This window comes from Leuciscus leuciscus, assembly GCF_965113295.1.
Source record: "Leuciscus leuciscus genome assembly, chromosome: 14".
NCBI lineage: Eukaryota > Metazoa > Chordata > Actinopteri > Cypriniformes > Leuciscidae > Leuciscus > Leuciscus leuciscus.
The window spans coordinates 21,937,347-21,961,840 of record NC_138738.1 but is presented as its reverse complement, the minus strand read 5'-3'; the positions used below and the strand labels follow the sequence as shown (position 1 = coordinate 21,961,840).

The 24,494-nt window shown below is 40.0% G+C and overlaps 1 protein-coding gene across 1 annotated transcript in view; it reads right to left on the bottom strand.

The window, feature by feature from the left end:
- The window catches only part of septin9b (septin 9b), a 100,649-nt gene extending 84,818 nt beyond the window's left edge, over positions 1-15,831 (bottom strand). Inside the window, exon 1 of the mRNA XM_082136892.1 lies at positions 15,792-15,831. Within this exon, the coding sequence (XP_081993018.1) occupies positions 15,792-15,816 (25 nt within the window). The 5' untranslated portion in view covers positions 15,817-15,831. The remainder of the gene's footprint in view (positions 1-15,791) is intronic.
- Between the last annotated feature and the right edge of the window lie 8,663 nt (positions 15,832-24,494).

The following is a 24,494-nucleotide window of genomic DNA, read 5'->3' as shown; positions in this document are numbered from 1 at the left end:
TATGGCTTCATTCGATCTTCTTTTGTCTTTCTTTTGACCTCCTTTGACACTGAAGCTTTATTGTGTCTCTGAGATGGGGATAAGCCATATGACTGTATAAACAGCCTCATGCTCTCACCATGAAAGCAAACAAGAGAAGTCTGATTTTGATACAGCTGAAGCAACATAAATTTACTATTTCATTACATTACTGAAATGACACAAGTATCTGTACCCTATTTTTGTTAGCATTAAGGCTTTTTAAAAGTTATTGGCCATCACATACTGCATTTAGGTGTGTTGGCAAATTAACTGTTCTATGGCTGTCCAGATTGCCTGTTTGTAATTGAGTCATTAATCTGGTTTTGTTTTTTAAGAACAGCATTAAATAAAAATGACTGATTTATAATTTTCAATGAGTTTTTAAGGCTTTCAGTGACAATGAACACAGTGAAATCCTTGCAGTGAAAGCAGTGGCATTCAGCAGCTTCCCATAATATATAGATATATATTTTTTTTTTTTTCTTTTGTCAAGCACTTTTACTCAAAACAAAATCATGATGACCTATGACCTAAACCTCACACATCTAAGATCAAATCTAGCATGGCATTCTGATTAGTGTATGTGCAAGATATTAGGATACAAGACCTCCTCTCCATTTCCAAAGGATAAAAACGGCCTCATATCCCTCTACCATACTGATGATTATTCCTTCTGGGTCACTGATGACGCAGATGAAATAAGCCTATAATAATCTGGTTCTAGAAATAATTGGCTTTTTTAGGAAATACAGTATTTCTTTTGCTCGAACATGCTGTTGATATAAATCTTCTGACAGGGTAAAGACACGCCTGCAATCTAAATATCAGTGGTTATACTGCTAACGGTTTATTTTTAAATAATACTTTACATAGAGTAGGTTTCAAAATGGACTGAAAACCAATTGAACTATTTTAACCCTCACCAATTGAAGGAAAAAGCAGAGTGTGCAGCTATGAAGGAAAGACATCAGATAAGGAAGGAATTTTTAAAGGGGATTAGACTTAAGCCAGCAATACTTCCTCCAACCACTAGGTCCGGCCAGGTAACACACTGTACCATTCTCATTTGAGTTGAAGTATGAGTAGACTCTCATCAAGAATCACTGTCTTTTCTTATTATTGACACACCCGAGTTCCCAGTTATCCTTGGTTACCCTTGGCTAGTTTCTCACAATCCTCAGATTGACTGGCCAACTAGCCGTTTCACCAGATGGAAATATACATGTCCAACGGCTGGAATTCTTACGAGATGTTAGAATTCCAGCCGTTGGAAGTCTTTTTTGAGGCCTTTTTCTACGTTTTTTGGCGGCCTAAACGACAACTCTGGATCCAGCATGAGTCAAATACGCCAAAAACTAAGGCATTGACCGTTCCATACTTTCATAAGGCACTCTAGAAGGATTTATTCTGCCTTCGACTTCACCGGGAGGGGCTGGCTTCTTTTTCGTGGGTAAGAAGGACAGAGGTCTTCGCCCATGCATTAACAATCGTGCCATCGTGCTAAATAACATCACATTGAAGAATCGATATCCACTGACACTTATGACCACAGCCTTCAAACTCCTCCAGGGCCCTACTATCTTCACTAAGTTGGATCTCCAGAATGCATACCACCCAGTGAGAATCCGGGAGGGGTACAAATGGAAGATGGCTTTCAACACCCCTACTGGACATTATGAGTTTCAGGCGATGCCCTTCGAGCTAGCTAATGCCCCAGCCGTCTTACAATCACTTATCAAAGATGTCCTGAGAGAGATGCTGAACCAATGTGTGTTTGTATAACTCGATGATATATTCATATTTTCCGTTACGAAGTTACGAAGACCACATTCAACATGTTGGCATGGTTCTGTCTTGTCTGCCCTTGAACAACCTCTTCGTCAAGCTAGAGAAAAGTGAGTTCCACATCACTACAGTCTCTTTCTTGGGTTTCATCCTATCATGTGGCAGTGTACAGATGGATCCCAGCAAGGTCCATGCAGTCCTGGAGTGGCCCCACTCTGAGGGTGCTTTCACATCTGTAGTCCGGTTAATTTGGTCCGGACCAAGGGCAAAAAATTATACTTTGTAGCATTATTCAGGCGTTTCGGTTCCTTTTCACACCACACTGATCACTCTGGTCTGGATCAGTTTATGAGTTGATAAAACGAACCAAAATGCAGTCACGCCACAACATCCACATCACTCGTTGGCCAGATGTGTCTTGAATGCATTTCCATAACTGCACTACGATTTGTCCGAATTATTTTCTCGAAAATAACGTTAATAATTTCTATCAGGCTCCGCACCTCTTCACAACTCCAAGTTTGTCCGCAAGCTGCCATGCTTAAAGTGTAAACTGTCAACAAACATTTCTCCTCATCCCATAATGCACAGCGCAGCTGACTACGGCAACTGGTTTAGTCCAAAAATGTGCAGTTCTTTGGCAGTTGGTTCTGTTCGAGGTCGGATCACGTTCACCACAAACGAACCGATCCAGAGTTCGTTTGAAAGCGTACCGAGACCACCTCTTCAAGGAGGTCTCGGTACGCTTGTTTGGTCCGCTTTTGGTGCGCACCCGAGTGCGATTGCCGCATTCTCACCTGCCCAAACGAACCGCACCAATGGGGAAAACGAACTCTAGTGCGATTCAACCGAGCTAAATGGGGTAGGTCTGAAAGCACCCTGATTCATTGAAACAAGTCCAACGCTTCCTGGGTTTCGCCAACTTTTATAGGAGATTCATTCGGGGCTTCAGTTCCATTGTGTAACCTCTCACAGCTCTTACCAGGAAGTCTGGCACACCCTTCCAGTGGACAGAGAAGGCTAACCAAGTATTCAAATGACCCAAACAGCTATTTACTTCAAATCCCATATTGTACAATATGGGAGCCCTCAAGGTAAACTACATCCCCTCACTATCCTGAGATGACCTGGTCCCATATCCATGGATTTTGTTAATGGCCTACCCAACTCTCAAGGTAACACAATGATTCTTGTAGGCCAGCAGGCCAGACGGCGGAACTTCTCATGCAAAATGTCTTTAGAGTTCTTGGGTTTCCTCAGGATATGGTGTCTGATCAGTGTTCCCAGTTTACCTCAAGATTCTGGAAGGCTTTCGGACGTCTAATCGGTTCCACCATCAGCTTGTCCTCAGGGTTCCATCCCCAATCCAATGGCCAGACAGGGAGAGTGAACCAGGAGATTGAGAAGACCCTCAGGTGTCTAATCTCGAACATCCTGAGTACATGGAGTTCCCAGCTGGTCTGGGTGGAATTTGCCCATAACACTCTCCATCACTCATCATTGGTTATGTCTCCATTTGAATGCCAGTTTGGGTTCCCCCCTCTCTGTTTTCTGAACCGGACCTACAAGCACAGGTTCCAGCAGCGGCCCAGTTATTCCGGAGGTGCCGGGGTTGGCGGAGAGCTCGGACAGCCGTGTTAAAGTTCTCCCGGGAACAACAGAAACAGGCCATTTGACATCAGCGGATATGTCCATCACTCTGTCCTGGGCAGAGAGTGTGGCTTTCGACTCAGAATCTTCCATTGCGCCTCGAGTCACTTAAACAAGGTCCTAAATACATTGGACCTTTCAAGATTCTCAAGAAAATAAACCCTGTCTCTTACCGACTCCTTTTGCCCGGGTCCATGTGCATACACCCCACATTCCATGTCCTATGCCTCAAACCTGTCATCTACTCTCCTTTGTCTCCTGTAGGTAGACTACCTCCAGTTCCTCGGATAGTGGAGGGGCAACTGGCTTACTCCTTGCAGAGATTATTGAGCATGCGCAAAGTACGGAACGTCAGGAGCCGTTCATCAAGAGGGGGCTCCTGTAAGACTTTAGCCAGCAATACTTCCTACAGCCACTAGGGGTCACACTCCTGCCATGACCAATGGTACTGCTCCAAGTCACAAGTGGGCGCAGGATGTCTTTTGCCTGAAAATCCTTCTCCCAGTTGCCAGGGGGCAACCATTGGCAAGAACTCTCAGTTGTACTAAGCAATCATTGTTGATGATACTCACCTGTGTAGGGCCCTTTTTAAGTTCACCTTTAGTCATTGTTTTTTGCTCAGTCTTGAGGCTACCTACCCGTGTATCCCGTTGTATTCCATGAGTCTATTGTGAGCTATTGTGTATGTTTTGTTTTCCTTTTTGTGACTATTGGAAGCTTTGCTTCTAGTTTATGTGTTTGTACTTTGTTTTTGGTCCTTCTAAAAGTAAAAGCGACTTGGAGTTTATACTGTACGTCTCCTTTTGTTATTCCTCCGCACATGGGTCTCAAAATCCTCAACCTTGAGTTAGCTCACTCAGAGAGAACATCAGCACTGTGTCCAGGAGACTGAGATTCTAGTCCCACTAAAGACAACATTCAAGATCTTAGCCTATAGTCTGGCAGATCCTGCTTCTGTATCATTACAAGGGGTTACAGCAGAGACCTGAAGGAGGTGGTCTGAGATCGGTTGCACTCGAACTGTGCCGCTAACAATGATTCGTGTTAATGTGACTCGGGTGCGTGCTTGTTCAGGAAGTAAAGTAACCTACACATGCGTTTTAGCAGATTACAATGTATTTAGTTCAATAAACCACATGAAAGGGATGATAGTGATGATGATTTACCTTGGATACAAGTGTGAGCCTGCAGCGTATTTGCACATAGCAATCAGGGCAACAGATTAATGGCAATCCACTGTCTCCTCAAAAGAGTCAGTTTGCAAGCCGCAGAAAGACGCTTTCATATGACACATACAGTAAACCAAAGTATTGTTTACTCTGCTGCACATAATTGCATCATATTAATAAAAAAAAATCTATATTATGACCCTCGTTCCATGCACGTTGATGACATAAGATGCACACAAATGCACCAGGGTTCGATAGAGTCAAGTTGAGTGTGAAACCAGACCAACGCTTTGGGAACAATCGGACTTGGACTGCAGCAAATGTGCCCAGTGTAAAAATGCCCTAAATTAGTGGGTGCGCTGCTTTAAAAAACATTTGGCAAAATCCCAGCAGTGCATATATTTGTTCAAAGACCATAAAGCAGTTAAAACAAATGTAAAAAAAAAAAAAAAAAAAAAAAAAAAAAAAAACATGCAGGTAATAGCTATATAATTCCTAGTTATAATTGTACTAAATAATAAAGGAAAAGGCATACATATATTTGAATAAAAATACATTTGAATTATTATTAATAATTCTAAATCAATCATATTTGACATTAGATCATATTTTAATCTTTTAATTTTTAAACAATTCACAATATAAATTAATCTTAAATCATAAAACTCATATTCTTAAAATACTATGGCAACTATACAAGTATTATATAAGTAGTATTTGATGAGGAATGTTCAAGTTCACAAGAAATATCTCACTCTATTGATTTACAAATCATGCTTAAAATATTGTGGAGAGCACTTTTGAGAAGGTGTGAAATTTTCAGAAAATCATGAGGCGTGAGCAAAAGTCTTTACTCACCATTCTCACTTTTGTCTAGGAGAAACAATTGAGACATTAAAATCATCTCTTTAGTGCTTTTTTCCATCATTTTTTATTTTACCTTGCAAAACTGTCAACTAAGACGAGTGAGAAGGCATGGATTTAAAGTCTGGCTGTGATGACAGATCACATCACTGAAATTAATGGCACAGTAACAGGGATATTTATAAAGTCATATTCTGGGCACACACTCGTCTGGCTGTGGTGGATGAGCAGCGACTGGATCTATCAATCCATGGAAGAGTCAGAGGAGATCTCTGCCATACCTTTCAGCACTGCCATCAAGCCTGATTCACACATGCACACAACACAATCTTCTGCAGTCTGTTATCAAAGCACATTCCTCTTGCATGAATGAACATCCTGTAAACACAACACACACGCATGCTTATTTATTTTTTTCTTTATTTTTCAGGAAAGCAGATGGAGACAGGCACGTGTGCAAGAACATCCATGCACAAAACAGAGATGGAGATAAATACTCAAATAGCATCAGCATCAGTGGAACTAAAGGGCACATGCCTTACAGCCCTTTACACTCTGACCTACAAGCATGACTCAGACATGCACATTTTGTTATATAAGCATGTAGTGTTTAATCACCAGACCGGCCAAGTCTGATGGCAAGGCTGCAGGGGAGCAATGCTTATTTAATCACAGGAAGTAGTCAGAAAAAATTTTGATATACAAGAAAAAAGGGTCATGACAGCAGCAATAAAGGGATGTGATGGGGTGATTCAATGACCAGAAAAGGGCAAATAAAGCCCTATTCACACTGGATTAGTATTATCTGAGGACCTCGTGTGATTAAGAAATTACCCCGCCCCCCCCACACACACACATCTGAATTTCGTGTGGCGCACGGGATAAGCGAAGCCTGTGATTTTACTCGAATTTACTGACTTATCTCCCGGATATGATGTCAATAGGCTATTTCTTGGAAAGGTCTTGTAATTATAGGTCTAGCTGTATGATATATCATAAACAGAAGAATGTTCCTTACCGCATGCTGCTATACATGTAATCCATCTCCATCTAATCATTCTTTTTGTTTTGCTCTTCTGATGGTTTTCAGCTTTCTCTTTCTACAAATTGTATAGTTGTATCGTATAGTGTATAGCAATATGACCCAGCACCCAAAATACTATCAAAACACTCCAACACTCTTCATTCTTCGCGAAAGATGGATAAAAAAGCACACAGGAAACAAAAACCTTGAAAAAATTATATGCGACCCTGCCAAATCACAGAGATGCCGATTCGCACGGGACTAATATTATTACAGGACCTCAATGTTCGGTGAAATATGGTAGGTCGTTTGTGGGGGAATTTGTACTTTACAAATTACAGACATGGCCGATTTGCACGGGACTAAGATCACAGACAACCTCCGCAATTATTACAAATGACTAGAGGTCACCAGGTAATACTTATCCCGTGTGAATAGGGACAAGTGATACAAATTGTGGAACATTTTAACAAGTATTTCTTAAAAATGCTGCATACAGTATTCTTCAAAGACTTTTTTTTGGCACTGCTCAGACCGGTGTATGATATCGGAGTACTACAAGAGTGATTAGAGAGCAGACGGCTCTGTATGCTTTCGAAATCGCTCTCACCGTACTTGATGTTATACACTCATCGGCCTCAAACACGCGTAATTATTTCCCCTGTAAGGCTGGAAAAACTGGAACAGAGGGCAACTCTCTGAGAGAACAAAGGAAATTAATATTTCAACTCTCTCTTTTGAAACTAACACCATCATTCGAGACACAATCACACTTGAGTTGACCACCTACCAATTTACACATCATTCCCTTCACCCATCCCCACCAAAATTCACCCAAGAATCTATATGGTTTAATAATTATTGGATGAATAATTATCATACAGTATTACACGTTTGGTATCATTTGAAATGTCTCAGAGCAACTGGTACAAATGTCTCATTCCCAAAGAAGTAAAACAAAAGGTAATATGGTTTTTAAGAGTTTAGAGATAACTGGCACACAAAGGAGGGTGGGTCTCCAGGCAAACAGCCTCCTGTTCTCAAAGGTGTAAACTCAATGCAAATTCCCATTGTTAGCAAATGTTTCCATATAAATCAACTTCTGCCTCCAGTAAGTCTGGGACGGTGATTAATGTAAATTGCCACTGTGAACTCATGTTTACATTTGGAAATAGGTTTCTGCCTTGGTCTGTCTATATTTCTCTATAAAGAAAGGCAACAAGAAGGATCAGTGCAATTCTGTACCTCAGATCAGACAGTGAATGCTGAGAGTTGCCGAACTCATGGTCTGTGTGTCACTCCTCTTTTTTGACCCATTTGGACAACCTTCTTTTTGCCACTATATACTATCTCACTGATGCCCTCTAATGAATGGCGAGGCTTATGATTAGAGCAGACTGATTTCCTCTCGATGGCTGGCAAATGGGTAACACTTTATTTCAATGGTCCACTTTAGACATTATACTAACTATGAGTAACTTTGCAACTGTTATGTCTGTTTCTGGCTTTGAGGTTTGTTTGAGTTCCTAGCCTGTTATTTTTTGCAATGTTCCCAGTTCAGTTTCCTTTGTCTCTGTCAACTGTTTCCATAGGCTGAATCCGAAATTGCCCCCTACACCTTCATATTCATGGATTTCATCAGGTCCCTTTCCACAGGTGCATTAATCAAGCACAATGCAGTCTGCATTCATAATCTAGGTGCTTGATTTTATACACCTGTGGAAAGGGACCTGATGAAACCCATGAATTGTGTCACAGATCAGGCTTATCACCATCCTCTGTACTTCATCTCCCATCACTCTCCTCTGTTACCACCTGCACATCATTCCTAATCACACACACCTGCACATCATCACCCTCATCACTGCCAATATTTAGACTCACACTTCACCACAGCTCATTGTACGGTCTTGTTCGTATGATGAGGACTACTTACCTTGCCGACGATCTACCTGATATCTCCAGCGATCCTTCTCCAGTCTCCACTCCAGCGTCTTGTCGCCATTCTCCTCCGTGTTGTTCTTCCAGTGTCTCATCCTTCCTCCGTATCTCCAAGCCTTTAGTGATGGGAAGTTCGGATCATTTTACTGACTCTCTCGTTCGATCTCGTTCAGCAAAATGAATGAATCTTTATTCAAGTCATTTCGTTCATTTAAATGGCTTTAGATGTTGTACTTTTAACAGCCAAATTCCCTGAACACATCCACCTACGCAATCTTGATCATTTTCTGAATTAAGAAATCATTATAATGCAGCCAAAGATAATTTACAGGGAGCATAAATAACTTCTTTACCTTCCGAGTCTTTCGTTCATTTGTCATGTGACAGACCAGCCATACACTGCATAATCTACCCGAAATTATTCCTGTAAGAAGAAATATTCTATTCACTGCCAGCATCCCGCTCTCCAAATCATCATTGCACTTACCACTAACCTGCTATCAGTTCATCCGCTCAGTTGTTGTCAAAATAAACTCCTTGTTAACTTCAACCTCCTTCTTTTGAATCTGATTCTGTAACAGAAGACCGGACCAATACAGACTGACTTGGGCATCCTCCTCGTTCCCCTAGTCCCTGCCAATCTGCTTCTTTCCATCTCCAAGGACCACCGCCCAATCAAGGCATACACAGAGGAGTTCCTCGACCTTGTTCACCAGGTGTCCTGGAACCCTCAAATCCATCTTTTGGATTGGTCTGGACGATCCACTCTTCAGGCAATTTCCATCTGCTGCCACCACGTGTTCTTTGAGGGAATACATCGATAACATCCTATGGGTGAGTGGATCGTCCTACACCCTGGAAGAAGCAGATTTGGTTTCCCTTTCTGTCCCTGTCACCATTCCAGAGCCTCGTCCTAAGATGGCCGCTGACATTCTAGAGCCTTGTCCCAAGATGGCAGCCACCACTCCAGAGCCCTTGTCCACAGAGCCTGGCACAACAGAGGAACCCCCCCTTCCACTGATCCAGGAGGATTGAGCCATCTATGCGGTCTGGGACATCTTGGACTCCCGGCGTCGTGGTGGCCATCTGGAATATCTAGTCGATTGGGAAGGGTATGGACCTGAAGAAAGATCTTGGGTCCCTAGAGATGACATCTTAGACCCCACGCTCCTCACAACCTTCCATGAGTCACGTCCGGATCATCCAGCACCTCGGGGTAGAGGTCGGCCACTGCGACGTTGGAGTCCTCTGCCCTCAGGAGCGGGCCGTGGAGGATGGGGTACTGTAACAGACACGCCAGGCTCTGTCACTAGCTAATCACAGAGAGCACCATCCCCAGAGTATTAATCACGGAAACCTAACACCTCGAGCCTCATAGTTGTCTGGTCTCGTATTTGAGTAAAGACTGATTACCCGTACTCCTCATTCCAGCAACGTTATTCTCTGCATATTCTATGTTCCTTGGAACAATTCTCACTACTCCTCGCCCCATGTGTGCTTCCCTGTGTTCTACCTACCTGCCTCCTCTTCGTGGGTCCTCGCAAGGTGTGTGCTCCTCATCCCGCTCTTAAGTCACAACCCCCGCATCTTCTCTGCATCGTCCATGTTACAGTAAAGTTCCAAGCAATTCTCTTCAGTGATTATCTCCATTGACATCTCCCATCTATTTCCACTGATTTTGCTATACTGAAATAAACCCTTTCTTGATTTATATTCCATCTGTCTGAGTCAATCCGTTCCAAGTACGATGCATCGTTGAAGAAATCAACTAGCTTGTCACAACTGTTTCCTGAAACCATATTGTCGCAAATTGGTTGTTCAACCACGTTGGTCAATGATGTCACGCACATGGTGAGGTAATTTAATTAATCTGTTTGAGATCGAATTAATACTATGTTTTGCTATAAATTACGGACATGGCATCTGAGGATTATTTCTAATTCTTCTCAGTTAATTTGCTTTATTTCCAGATTCAATCATAGGCTCGTTCTTTACTTGAGCACGTTCACACATAGGCACTGTTCAAAAATGACGCTTTAAATCTCTTGACAAACTTAAAGATGTAAATTACATTTGAATGTATTCTAAATAAAATATAGCCTATAGATTGAACTGAATGTCAGCTTGCTTATTTGGCTCAAGATAAGGATTTATTGAGTCCACATGTCATGCAAACAAGAAACTCTGCTTCTAACCACAGGTCGAGAGCTGTCGTTTCAACCACACAACTTTGTGATGCTTTTTGCGAATGTTCATTAGAACGATGCTTTCAGGAAACACAGACTCGTTGAACTATGCTGATAATGTCGGAACTTGTTACCATAGTTGGCTAACGATGCTTTTGGGAAACGCACCCCTGAATAGGCTTCCCAAGTCCGTTCTACACAGTTCTAACCTCTACACTGAATACAGACCATCAAGAATTGAAGTTGTTTGTTATGTTGTTAGTCAATATTGTGCAGATTATGAAATCTGGCCTTTTATCATGAAGCTAGTCAAATTACTAATGTCTAAATCTACAGCAGCAGGACTGAGACAAACCCCTCTCATGTGGAGTTTGGCCACAGGCTCCACAGACTTGGCCACCGTTTTTGGCTGAGCACACAACTCTAAATATGAAAGCTCTAAGCATAACCTTGAGAGTTACATAACTATTAATTAGAATGACAATCCAGGCAATATGCAGTATTTAAGCATTAGGTCTTTGCACGTTACCTGTAGTTCTGAGCTAATGGTTTAGGCTTAAAGATACAATAATTAAAGGTACATTTATTTTATGTTTTGTTGTATGTTTAAAGAACTAAAAGTATTTTTTATAAAAGTACAGTATACTTCTCACTTTATCTCATTAGCCCATGTTATTCATTCATTATCACCAAATATATTAATCATGGCTATTTGGGCATATATGGCATTGATAACTCTTTGGACCCTATTTTAACGATCTAAGTGCATGGTCTAAAGCGCACGGCGCAAATTCACTTAGGTCGTGTCCGAATCCATTTTTGCTAGTTTAACCCTCTGGAGTCTGAGCGGTTTTTTGGGCCCTGGGGGTGTTCTGACATGCTCTGACATTTGTGCTTTTTTCAGTTGCTTATAAACATATTAATGGCAAAGGTGTAAATTCACTCTATATAGCACAAACAGGACTACAATAATATGTGAGCCACATGTATGTACATGTTTTCATTTTTGAGAGAATAATGTTTAAAAAACTAAAAATTTAAGTTTTTGAAATAAGGCCACAAAACACATACTAAATATGTGGCAATAAGACTTTTGACTAATGGATGTCGTCGCCTATAGCTTTTTCTTCAAAATTATGTGAAAATAGTCTTGCTTTATCGTTCACATAAAACCATACATTGATTTAAATTGATGTAAAACAGGTTTTGCTTGGAAAGCCAATATGCGAGGGGGGCGTGAACGAGGAGTGGTTTACACCTTAGAATACAATGTCCCACCCACTCTGCATAATGATGAGCCATTCACTCAGGTGTGACACTGACTGAGCCACAATGCAAGGACAAAAGATATATTTAGAAGAAGACTTATATTGACCATTTAAGATTTTGCTTACATCTATCTTGTAAATATGTTTTGCTATTTTATTAAAACGGTTACAATTACAACAATAATTATAATTTCAACAATATTTCAAGTGTACTCTTTCTTTGTAAAAAAAAAATGATTATAGGCCTACATTTTATCTAGGCTATGTATTCATTAGTTTGAATATAGCCAACATTGGAACAGCTAACATCTTAGTTGATGACTTTATTTTTGACAAAAATAGTATTTTATATATAGAAATTGCTAAACAAAAGCTTATTTGATGTGGCAGTATATTCTACAGTAAAAACTGTACCCAAATCTACTAAACAAAATGTTGTCTTTCATATTTCGTCTGACTGTAACGTTTTTACTCATCTCAGTATAGCAATACAGTTTGCTAAAACATCATCATTCATTCACACACGCGATTTAAATTTAAACTGTCTTTGCCAGCTGTGGTAAACAGCGCGCATCTCTGCCGTTTATTCATTCATAAACAGAAACCCACGTGAAGAAATTCACGTGAGAAGGAAAAAACGTACTAGTATTCCTCAGCTCGCTCCTCGATATACCCGCACTTCTGAGGGACATTTTCCATTAGTATTATTCCTCACAGCGCTGCAAGACGGTGTAAACAATGATCTAAATAAACTTGTGTGTTTTCTCGAGCTGATGGGGGCGTTCACAGGATTGCCTCAGCCATTTGCGTTTGAATAGCGCGCGATACCGTAGACCTCAGGGGGTTAACAACGGGAAAAATGGTCTGCGCGCCAGGCATATGGTCTAAAAGGGTTGTCCCTATTCTCATGGGTGTGTTTTGGGATTTTTCGGCCATTAAACCAATCAGAGTCTCATCTCACATTCCCTTTAAATGGAAGTTGCGCTCGCCCCATGGCAGATTTGCTATTTACATGACGGAATTTGATAGTGGAAAGACCGAATACGTCTCCAGAGCGCAAACGGAACTGCTCGTGCGCGAGGTAAAAGTGCGCAGACCATCCGTAGGACAAGCCGGATTCCACCATATCTTTATGTACACAATAATAATATTTTACATTGTAATACTTTTATTTTAAATATTTGGCATGTCTGTGTGCTGCTGTGCGTCCCTGTGTGTTTAATAAGCAGAGTGTACGTGCGTTGTGGACCCGCCTATAGGCGCACATTACTAACGCGCTCATTAAATAACAAAAAAAATATTGCGCCATTGACTTTAGACCAGGTTTCAGTTGGTCAATGGCGCAGTCTATTTCTGTTGCCTCAAAAAATAGCAACGCGCCAACAATGCGCCAACAATGCGCCATAACGCACTCGTTTTCAGACCAGCACGCCCATGGGCGCACAAATGGCGCTGCATTGCGCTGGGTGTAAGATTGGGCTCTTTACTTGACACATACATACTTTTACGTTTGTTTGTGCAAATAAGAATGTAAATAAAGCTTTGTAAAAACAATGCATCAGGTAATTGCCTGTTGTTAAAGTAATAAAATACAATAAATAATCAAATACAATTCTAGTGGTTTAAAAACTCCTTGGGCTGGAAAACATCAAACTAATCAGGCAACCCTGGTGCTATTTTGCCTGGAGCCCTGATTCATTTCTGACCCGTACTTTGCCTTAAAATGTTCTTTACATTGGTTCTAATTTAATGAACATTCAACACTTGTGATTATCTGTGATGATAAACACACTGTTGGAGATATCATGAAATAAAGGCTCAATCAGTCAACAGGGCTATGGAAACAGCCTCAGGAACAGTACCCTAATAAGCATCTGGAATTTGTGGTTTTGGCTAAATGTTCATGCCTAATGACTTACCATAAGCAAAAAACAGTAACAACATGACCTGTTTTTCTCCATCTGTTCAAAAGCTTTTTCAGTCGTGACATCATGCATTAGCTGCACGCTTCAAGAGCTATTTATATACAACCTTATGGGCCTGCTGCATATGATGTCATAGCAAGTGAGAGTGAATAAAGTTATTCTGAAACAAACAAACAAACAAAAAAAATAGAGAAATATATTATTTATGAATAAATAATTATTTTCATAAAGTCTGGACTGCATAACTGTAAGAAAAATGACATTCCAGGAAAACTAGCTCATAGCAGTGGAAAGGGACTGCAGAGAGCTAATAAGTCATGAATCACTTCCTGTCACAATGTTAATTCCACTCTTGCAAAGGAGTAAGTGAAGTTTCTCAGTTTCAAATGTGATGATGAGGGAAGCAACTTCTTGATATAACATACTGCATGTGTAGGAGATCTTGAATCTTTGAAAAATATTAAGAAATCCAATAAACACTTTTTAACATCATTATAAAGGAATGCTAACAACATCCCCATTCTTCTGTTGATAGAAGAGCACCTGACATAAGTGACATCTACATATCCTATTCTTATTATTAACAAAATGTAAACCATCAAATCACTCTTACATTTGAATGTTTTCTAAGAGAGAACTTAACTTCTCTAGCTTTAGGCATTAGGAAATAATTCTTTGAACATCTATTCTCCACACTGTAAGAAAAAAAAATCCAGTGAAAATGGAGAAGTTACTGGTAATTGTCTGCCATGACATTATTCGTTCATTTTTTTCCCCTTTAACCCTAAACACAATGCATTGTTTAATTCAAAATATACAGCTAAAATTCAAACTGAAAATTAAATACTGAAAATTCCTTCATTTTAACATAGTACGCCAGGCCTTATTTTTACAGGCTTTTCTTAGAGTGTGGTTTTGGTCACATGTCACCTCTGTTTCAAAGCTTTAAAGATTAGTAAAATGTGATTTGCATATATTCTAGCACTATACGTTTAGCTTAAGCATAACCTTTGGATAATGTCATGACCTGAATTCAGTTATTTCTATAAAAGTTGCATGAGTATAATTTTTGTTCCTGAAACAACCATTACTATCTTAGACCACTGATTCTCCTTCTGGCAATTTAAAAAATATAAAAGATGTACTCAGGACTAAGTGACTGTCTAAATATAGACGGCCCCTAGAATAGCTCAAGCAAGACAGTCCATTTGTGTGTTTAACAATAACTGCCATTGACATGGCTTCAGATACTGGACTAGAATATCCATATTTCATGAAATTAAATTAAATATTTAGGCTACTATCACTTCAACATTCAGAGAAAAAATATGTATACCCTAAAAATGCTTGTCATGGAAAATTGGTAGTATGGGGTATACTGTAAAATGTATTTGGGGATCACAGTTCACACTGAGAAATAAAAGCCTGTTCTATATTCTATATTTTCGTCATGCACAATTCACTGAATTATGTTCACAAAATTAGCTTATACATATGAAGGTATTCCATTTTCAAAGAGCATAAATAATTCAGGTTGATTGGGACACTTTTTTCCAGTCATCTCAATGGTAAAAAGTGTCCCAATCAACCTGAATTCACCCCTATATATTTCTGGTTCAACATGTTTTGATTGATGCTGCTCTATTTTCACATTCGATTTAAGTGTCTTCTGCATTTAGAGGTCAGCTGGCCTCATGCTTGAGTATTAATAGAGCTCATAGATTGAAAGAAAGCTCCGGGATAAAGTGAGCAGGAAGAAGAAATAGAGATAATGTAGTAATTACTTTATGAAAGAAAGAAAGAAAGAAAGAAAGAAAGAAAGAAAGAAAGAAAGAAAGAAAGAAAGAAAGAAAAGGAAGTGTCGTGCACTATCTCCCCATCACCCAAAAACATGATAAAATCTTTTTAAAACTCTAGTCACATACTATTGTCCACGTAATGAAAGATAAAAGTCTTACCTTGATGCGATGTTGCTTTCTTCATTTTCAATAAATAACCAATTTAATGACACTATTGTTTTATTTCTTTAACGTGAATGTTTTATTTAACCTCATTTAGAATTTTTGTTTTATTTATTATTATTATTATTATTAAATATTTACACAACGAGTGCATTGGCGTCCCGTTATCCGTTCACTTGTAATCCGCGCCCGGCTCTTGTTGTCTGTAGCGCGCCAGAATGCATCTTCCACTTGTCAAAGAGAGCGTGGCGTGATAACACTAGTGTAGGGCGCGCGCATAGGATCACATCTGCCTGGAGCGCGCTTTATACACACAGTCTACTGCAAGAGGGATTTGATAGCTCGATAGCAGTTTCCTGCTATTTGTTATTAAGTACATTCACTTCAAGAACAAAAGTAAACAAAATTAATGCTTTTGAGCAATGGAGTAGCCTAAAAGTACATGGACCGCGGAACGTACCAATAGAGGGGGGTTGGGCACGTCTTTAAATTTTTTAAAAAAACATTTCAAAATCCTGCAATGCATTAATTGTTCCAAATACTTGTTAATGTAGATAAAGACTTCACCCTAGTCTGTACGATTGTACATTATAATATTAAAAACAGTGCTAATAGTATAAGTTAGATGCCAGATATAGGCCTATTATAGATCTTCTATAGATCAGAATATAGATGATTCTGGATAATCTGGATTTTTTTTTTTATTTAAATTTTTTTATAGAGATCACAGCTCTCCCACGATTCTGAAAACAAAACATTAGACAACTAAACAAAATTACATTCTATTTAAAGTTATAAATTAATCTATTTATAAATGTCTAAAATTAAATAAATTAGTCTATTAAAATATTAATTAATTAAAAAAATGTAATGTTTACTTTATGTAAAACATTTTTTTAATTAATGAATGAGGAAATTAATTAAAATTAATGAATGTTTGTGAAGCTGTGTCTATAGTTTACATGACTGCTGCCCCCTATGGGCAGGGGCGGCCTTAAGCATCTGGGGGCCCGTTTCAATAACTAATATGGGGCCCTACCCACATAAAATATAAACATAATAGAGCAGAAAAAGCAAGGATTCCTGTTGGTTTGCATCATATTATTTTATTACGTGCACTTTCAGCTTCATTAACAGGCAGCTCAATATAGAAATAATCCAACCTTATTTGATTAAAACTATATACAATACAGCGTTTTACGTTGGAATAATGCTCGCCCTCTCACGCAGGGCAACTTCACTGCTTAATTGATTTGCACAGTATATTTTCAGCTGTCTGGACTGACTTTAAAAAAAAAAAAAAACAGCTAAAACATCCCCTCAACTTGAATTATTACGGAGCCCGGGAAGTCAACCGTGTGAGTAAAAAAAATAAAATAATCCGTGGCGACGGTTTTGCAATCCGTGCGCCCAGTTTATAAACCGTACTCACGAATTCTCAAACTGTTCCCTCGGTTTAACAAATCGTGCCCACGGATTAATAAACCGTACCCACGAGTTTCTATTCCGCGCTCTCAGACTTGTAAACCGTGCCTTCAGTTTGTGCAATCTGTACCCACAAATTCATAAACCGTGCTCACGCTTTCGCAATCCGTTCCCACGGGTTTGTAAACTGTACTCACGGATTTGTGGCTCACCCTCATTTTAGAAGAACACCAGGAGGTACGTTGTTAACGAATCTTATAGTATATTGTTTTATTGTGTATTAAGTGGAATACATCAAATTGTCTTTGCGTCTGCATGCTTAAAGTGATTCTAGTTGTAGCGGGTATGGGGTGGAATATACGATTTAATATGAATGGCGTGCATCAAAATCTTTTGTTTATTTGTGGTAATCTTAGCACGGTAGTACGGTATATTTGACGAATTGCTTTGTTCCTTTTTTGTAAGTTTTGGACGAAAGCGTCTTCTAATGTAGCCTATAAAATGTAATAATAATAATAATAATTAGTATTATTATTAAAGTTTATAACTATAAATGAGTTCACTTAAGACAGTAATATGTTTATCATAAAATAATTTATGAACGCTTTATTTAAGCAAAAATTATGCAAAAAATGTAGGCCTATTTTATCCCAAACTGTAAAAGGTTAGGTTAGCCTATAAAAATAAAGCATCAATTATTTTATGACAAACATATTACTGTATTACTAAGTGAACTCATTTATAGTTAAACACAAATAATAATAATAATAATTATTATTATTTAGAAGACGCTTTTGTCCAAAACTTACAAAAAAGGAACAAAGCAGTTCGTCAAATATCAGTCATAATACAGGTTAGGCAATAATACTAAAGTGCTAAGATTATCACAAATAAACAAAAGATTTTGTCAGGCTTTCTCCCTGGCATCTCCCTCACCTGTCTCAGCGGTAGAAACTTCATCGTCATGTTCTTGTTCTAACAATGTTTGGTCATCATTATTGCTAGCAGTTTGAGTTGAAGACGGATTATCTTTATTTTGGCTAGCATCCTGTGACGGGGGTTCGGCTGCTGTCGCCGGTAGGGTTACAGATGCTGGACCAAAGAAAGAGGTCACTTTTGGTAGACTGGATAAAGCTTTTCTTTTGTTGTCTGATATCTTTCTTTTTTCAGCACCACTGGCATATGTACGTTTCATTTCCTATTCAAATTATTTTCCTGCTAAAAAAAAAAACCTTACGGAAAAAAGGCAAAGTATAAACACATAAACTACCGGTATTTATTTACTTCAGATCACCATTCGCGGGGGCGGTAAACGTCGCCATGGTAACCACGGCGCGACTCAAGTTCGACCAATCAGAGACGTCAGTGTTTTGCTTAGAATTATGGGTAGTGTAGTATTTCTCCAGAAGATCGCAAATAACAAGGTTGATTTTTATACTTTGTGGCTTTTATAGGAGCAGAAACTTTCGTTTCACAGCCTCGTAGCTCATGGTCAATCTAACTTGGATGGTTTAGGGGTCTCCAACCTTTTTTAGCTACTTTTTAAAAATGAAAGTGGCCGAGAGCTATATGCAATAATTAAATCTCTTAAATAATGTCTCATAACTCCTAGGCCTATATATGTCACCCTTAATTGACATATAAAAAAAATATTATACTGTAAAAACACATAATTATTGTTGATTTTATAGTGCATCATAACTAGAGATGAAATGGTATGAACATGTAATTTCATGATTATAGTGACCAAAATGAGCATGGTTATCACATAATCCTGTTCGAAAAGTACTAATACTACACAATAAAATCAATTCACCAAGTTTTATGTCGAAAACCAGCAAATAACAAATAAACTTACCATCAATATGCACTTTTTGTTTGCATAAACATTAAAATAGTAACATTAAAAATTATGGCCAAATTTGAAAGGAGTGTCTTGCAACATGTTATCTACTAACATGTACAAGTTCAAATAAAGTTTTGACAAAAAAGTTTTTATAAAAAGATAAACCTCGCATATTTCAGCCTTTAAATCCTTTTTATAAAAAGAATGATTCAAAAAAGACAAAATACTGACATTTACAATGCACATTAGCTTATCTTTTATTATTAATAGTAAAATTCGGTCCGATTTTCCCGTGGCGTCTGTCGTTGCTATGTACCATGCATGCGCTCTCCACAACGACAGAGAAGTTTTAATAGCTAATGGATTTCCACTACCGATAAACGCTTGCTGTAGCTCTGCTAGAAGATTTATTTACGGAGAAGAAAAAAACACCCGTAGTTTGGGTGCACCCCCATCCTTCATATTGACTCGCGCGGCGCCTGGAAAAAATTAGTGCGTCGCTTCAATTATTTGAAATAACGAACTTGAGCGTGCAAAAGACGCGATATGTGAACGGCCCTTGGCGAGCCACCTCCAATCAGGCCACGAGCTACTCTCGCAAGCGACGTGTTGGAGACCACTTTAGACATTATGTCTGAAAATAAATATCCTATTGAGAAAATGAATGGGATTTTCCTGCTCTGTTGGGGGCCCCCTTGGAGGGCGGGGCCCGTTTCAATTGAAACGGGTGAAACATAGGTAAGGCCGCCTCTGCCTATGGGTTAGCAGCTGTGTGAAAGCAGATTCAAATAAAGGTTTAATAGACAGCAGAATCACTGCCATTTAGGAATAAGATCATGTGTGATTGTTTGATCCGAGATTGCAATCTTTAATGATTAATTGTGTGTATACTGTACATATGGGCCTAGCCTATGCATTTTTGTAAGCTATGTCATATTTGTACCAGACCTCAAATGTAATCCAGGCCCAGGCCCAGGCGGCCCCCCGCCTCTGTAATCCATGCCAAGGCAGCATTAGACTTTGGAAATAGAGCCATGACATTTGGCATCGCTGCCTGTGCTGATACTGTTGTCAAGGACCATGCTGATTATTAGGGGTGACCCCGAATAGTCGAAGATTCGATGCTTCGATAGGAGGAGCCTGATTCGACTACCGATCTCACGGTCGAATCTTCGCAGAGGTGTTATGAAACGAGGATCATGCCACTTTGGCTATATGAGGGGCGCTCAATGTCTGATTTCACATAGAACTAGCTTTTATGTCAATACGTTAATATTCAGCCTATGATAATGCTGTAGGCCTATATAAAAATGTGCAAAGAAAGAAGCTTTTAATAAATATTTTTTAACGTGCGTGAATAAATCCAAACACCCCGTGACAGATTTAAGTTTCACTTTCAATCCGTGACCGACAGAGGAGCGTCTTGGCGGCAAGGATTTAAATCTTTAACAATGTCTGGGATAAGAAAATCTAAAGTGTGGATGTACACCATCAGAAAGGATATTCTCCAAGGCTGGATTTAGCATCAGGAAAACCATGATCGCACTTCTGCCGGTCAACGTTAACATGTTTCACGCATAGACTGGGTTGCACGTTAGAATGTATTTTATCCGCGCGCACAATTTGAAAAGACTCCAACGGACAGACAGAGTGAAAGACGTTCAGGATTTGTTCTCTCGATCAGGTACAAGTGATTTCAAAACGTTTCAGCCGGTTCTAATTTTATTTTTGGATGCTGTGAACATGTTTAGCTAAAGACTGCCTCTCCAGTTTAGCATTTATTGTTGTTTCTGCAGTTAAAAAGACAAAGTTGAAAATTCTGGCTACTATCGTTATTTTAATAATTTCTTTATTTTTATTTTATTTATTAATCTGTCAGGGTTATCTAATCTAACTATTTGTGGCTTGTGTTTTGAACATATGTTCCCCTGCACTTTAGGCATTTTGCACACATTTGCTCCTCATCCTGTACTTGATTCTGATTTATTTCGTTTTGTATTTTTATTTATTAGAAAGGTATATTCTGTTCTAATTTAATTTAGTAAATTAATTGTTTATTATTTCGGTGCATCGATGTTGTGCTGTAGGCTGGCCTGCTCGCACAGGTAATTTAGCCGATTTAATTTGATTTGCATGTGAAATGCAAATCTGCAGTGTGGCCTTTCTGGAGTTATTTATGTTATTTCTTAGTTTTATTGATCAAAAATGTTTTTATACATTTTCTTCTATATCTTTGTGTGATTTTCTGTACATCGCGGCTTTGAAACGTTAAAGCCCCGCCCCCATACACATGATTCGACTATTAGTCGACTATAGGCAAGACATGACGATTCTGATTCGACTATGAAAATCCATAGTCGGGGACAGCCCTACTGATTATATACATTCAAGAGCCACATCACCGGTTCAATTACAAAGTACAAAATAGCAAAAGAAAAACAGAAAATCCAGAGTGCCACTATTAATGCAACAGCGGAGGTAAAGCACTTTTTAATCTTCCAGCAGGGCCGTTTTTAGACACTTGGAGGTCCTAAAGGCTACATTTATGTTACTCCTAAAAAGCATTCGAAACAAATATGATTTTTTTTTTTTTTTACAACATCTGTTATTGAAAATATATTATTTTTAGCTTATATGTCTATATTAATCAAACTTTAAGGTAAACACTAAAAAAAGAATGAAAGTTCATCTATCTGGACCATCTCTTATTTACGGGTGCTATCATGGCCATGTTTTTTTATTGTTTATTTTTTTGCAGTAATTTGTTCAGAAAATACAGAAACAAAATTATTTTAAAAAGTTACAATTCTAAAATCAATGAATGATATCCCATAATAATTTAATATACGTAGCTTTACATTAGTAACAAATAAATATGAAATTGTTTATACGATATAATTAATATCATATTTTTGAATATGATACTTTCATTATTAATATGGTGATTATCTCTAAGGTGGGAACCCTACTTAATATGAGAAAGGCTTACCAAAACAAAGTTACCGGACTGTTACTTATCACGTTTTCTGGGTGGGTAGATGCACCGGGGACCCGATTATAGCACTTAAAGGATTAGTTCACTTTCAAAAAAAATGTTTGCTGATAATTTACTCACCGATGTCATCCAAGATATCCATGTCTTTCTTTCATTAGTCGAAAAGAAATGAAGGTTTTTGAGGAAAACATTCCAGGATTTTTCTCCATATAATGGACTTCAATGGCAACCAACTATACTAATGTTCAAAGAAGGTTAAAATGTCCATCTCAATGCAGCTTCAAAGTCTCTACACGATCCCAGTCGAGAAATAAGGGTCTTATCTATTAATATCTAGTAATGATTTTTAACAAGCAGTTAAAGGAGCTGTATGTAGTTCTCTTACGAGAGGTCTCTCGTACTGCGTAAGATATCTTACGCTAGGGGAAAATCCTTTTCCGCGAGATATTGAAGCCAAAAATTATCCTTAATTTTGTAATAATGCAAAACGCGTTGCAGCAGCAATGCAGACATAGGCGAGACAGCTCGCGCGCCTATTGGCTGCTCTGCGGCAACTGCAGCAGCCTATCGAGCGAGGCCTGGCGTGACGTCAGACCCAATCAGGGCACTTCGCGCCCGCTGCGTCACGTCCCGCCGAAATGGGCGTGGTCTAGGCCTATAAATATCGCTCGCAGGCAGCTATTATCTGATTTTTCATCCTTCAAGCGAAGCACACGCATCGCTGGAGCTGGATTAGAAGCCGCGCCGTCGAGAGAGAGCACCTTCAGCGGGACGAGTCACTGAAGTCGCTGGCCGCGCCGCCTTCCTTGCCTTCCTGCTGCGCTTTCCGGCATTATATCCTTTCTCTGCTACTGTGTTTATGTATGTGTGTGTGCTCGCCGCCGCGACACACACTCCCATTGCACTAAAAGAGCTGGGCGTCTTTTTCAAGACGCCCCTTTTCCTGATCACGCAGCTCTCGCACTCGCTGACGGCGACTGCCCTCACTGCGAGTTAGGTACTGCCTATGGTGACTCTGAGGACTCACCTGGCATCCTTCTCCGAGACTGCTCCTCCGCCCCCCCCCCCAACCCGCAAAGCTTGCCGGTTCGCCCGCTTGCCTTGCCTGCTTGGGGGACGATACCTGTTCTCCCTCTGTTCGAGCCGCGCACACCGCGCCGCTCACAGAGGATGTCAGGAGCGGGCGGTCACGGGGCTAGCTTTCTCTCTCCCTCTGTTCAAGCCGCGCAAACTGCGCCGCTCACAAGGGAGGCTGGAAGCGGACGGTCGGGGTTAGTTTTTCTTTACGTTATAAGAAAGCTACCCTGCCTTCTGCGCCCCATTCATGCGTCACTCACCGGCGAAAGGAGAAAGATGTGTTTTTTAGTCCCTCCGAGGATGGACTGACCTTCAATTTCTCATACATATTCCCAGTTCCCTGATCGTGCGACTGGAAATATCAATATTGCAGCAGGCGAGCCTGTTTTAATACAAGCGCGCCTGCAAGCATACGCCGAAGAAAGCATGTGACGCTCTTATATGCTCGTGCATCCGAAAACCTTTGCGTTCCCCCCCTGTGGCTCAGTGGCGGAATCATTGGTTTTTCCCACGAGAGACCGGAGTTCGAATCCCGGTCTAGCGGCAGTTAAAATTATGCCGCCAATGCTTCGCTCTGTCAGTTCCCTGAAAAGCGACTGCAGACGTGCATTTTGCAGCCAACGAGCGCGTTGCACAACCCGCTCGCCTGCACCCAAACACCGTTTCTATGGTTTCCGTGCGTCACTGGCGAAAGGAGAAAAGAGCGTTTTCTGGTCCCCCCGCGGACGGACCGACCTCCTCTTTCTCGTACATTTCTCATTCCCCTCTGAAGTTCGGGCGACTGGAAATGTCTGTATTGCAGTGAGCAAGCCTGTTGTAATACACGCATGCCTGCAAACAAACGCCAGCACGTTGACGCTCTCTTATAATACTCGCGCTAACTGAGTTACAATGTGTCTCCCCCTGTGGCCCAGTGGCAGACTCTCAGGTTTTTGCACGCGAGAGACCCGCGTTCGATCCCCGGGTCTACCGGCAGATAAAATTATGCCGTCAATGCTCGCTCTGTCAGTTCCCTGAAAAGGCGACTGCAGATGTGTATTTTGCAGCCAACGAGCGCGTTGTACAACCCGCTCGCCTGCACCCAAACACCGTTTCTATGGTGTTCCGTGCGTCACTGGCGTAAGGAAAAAAGGGAGTTTTTCTGGTCCCGCTGCGGACGGACCAACCTCCTTTTTCCTATACATTTCCCATTCCCCTCTGGAATTCAGGCGACTGGAAATGTCAATATTGCAGTGAACAAGCCTGTTGTAATGCACGCAGGCCTGCAATAAACGCCAGCATGTTGACGCTCTCTGTTTCTATGGCAACTTCTCGCTCGTTCAGTTCCAGTAAATGTGACTGTTCCAGTGTATCCTGC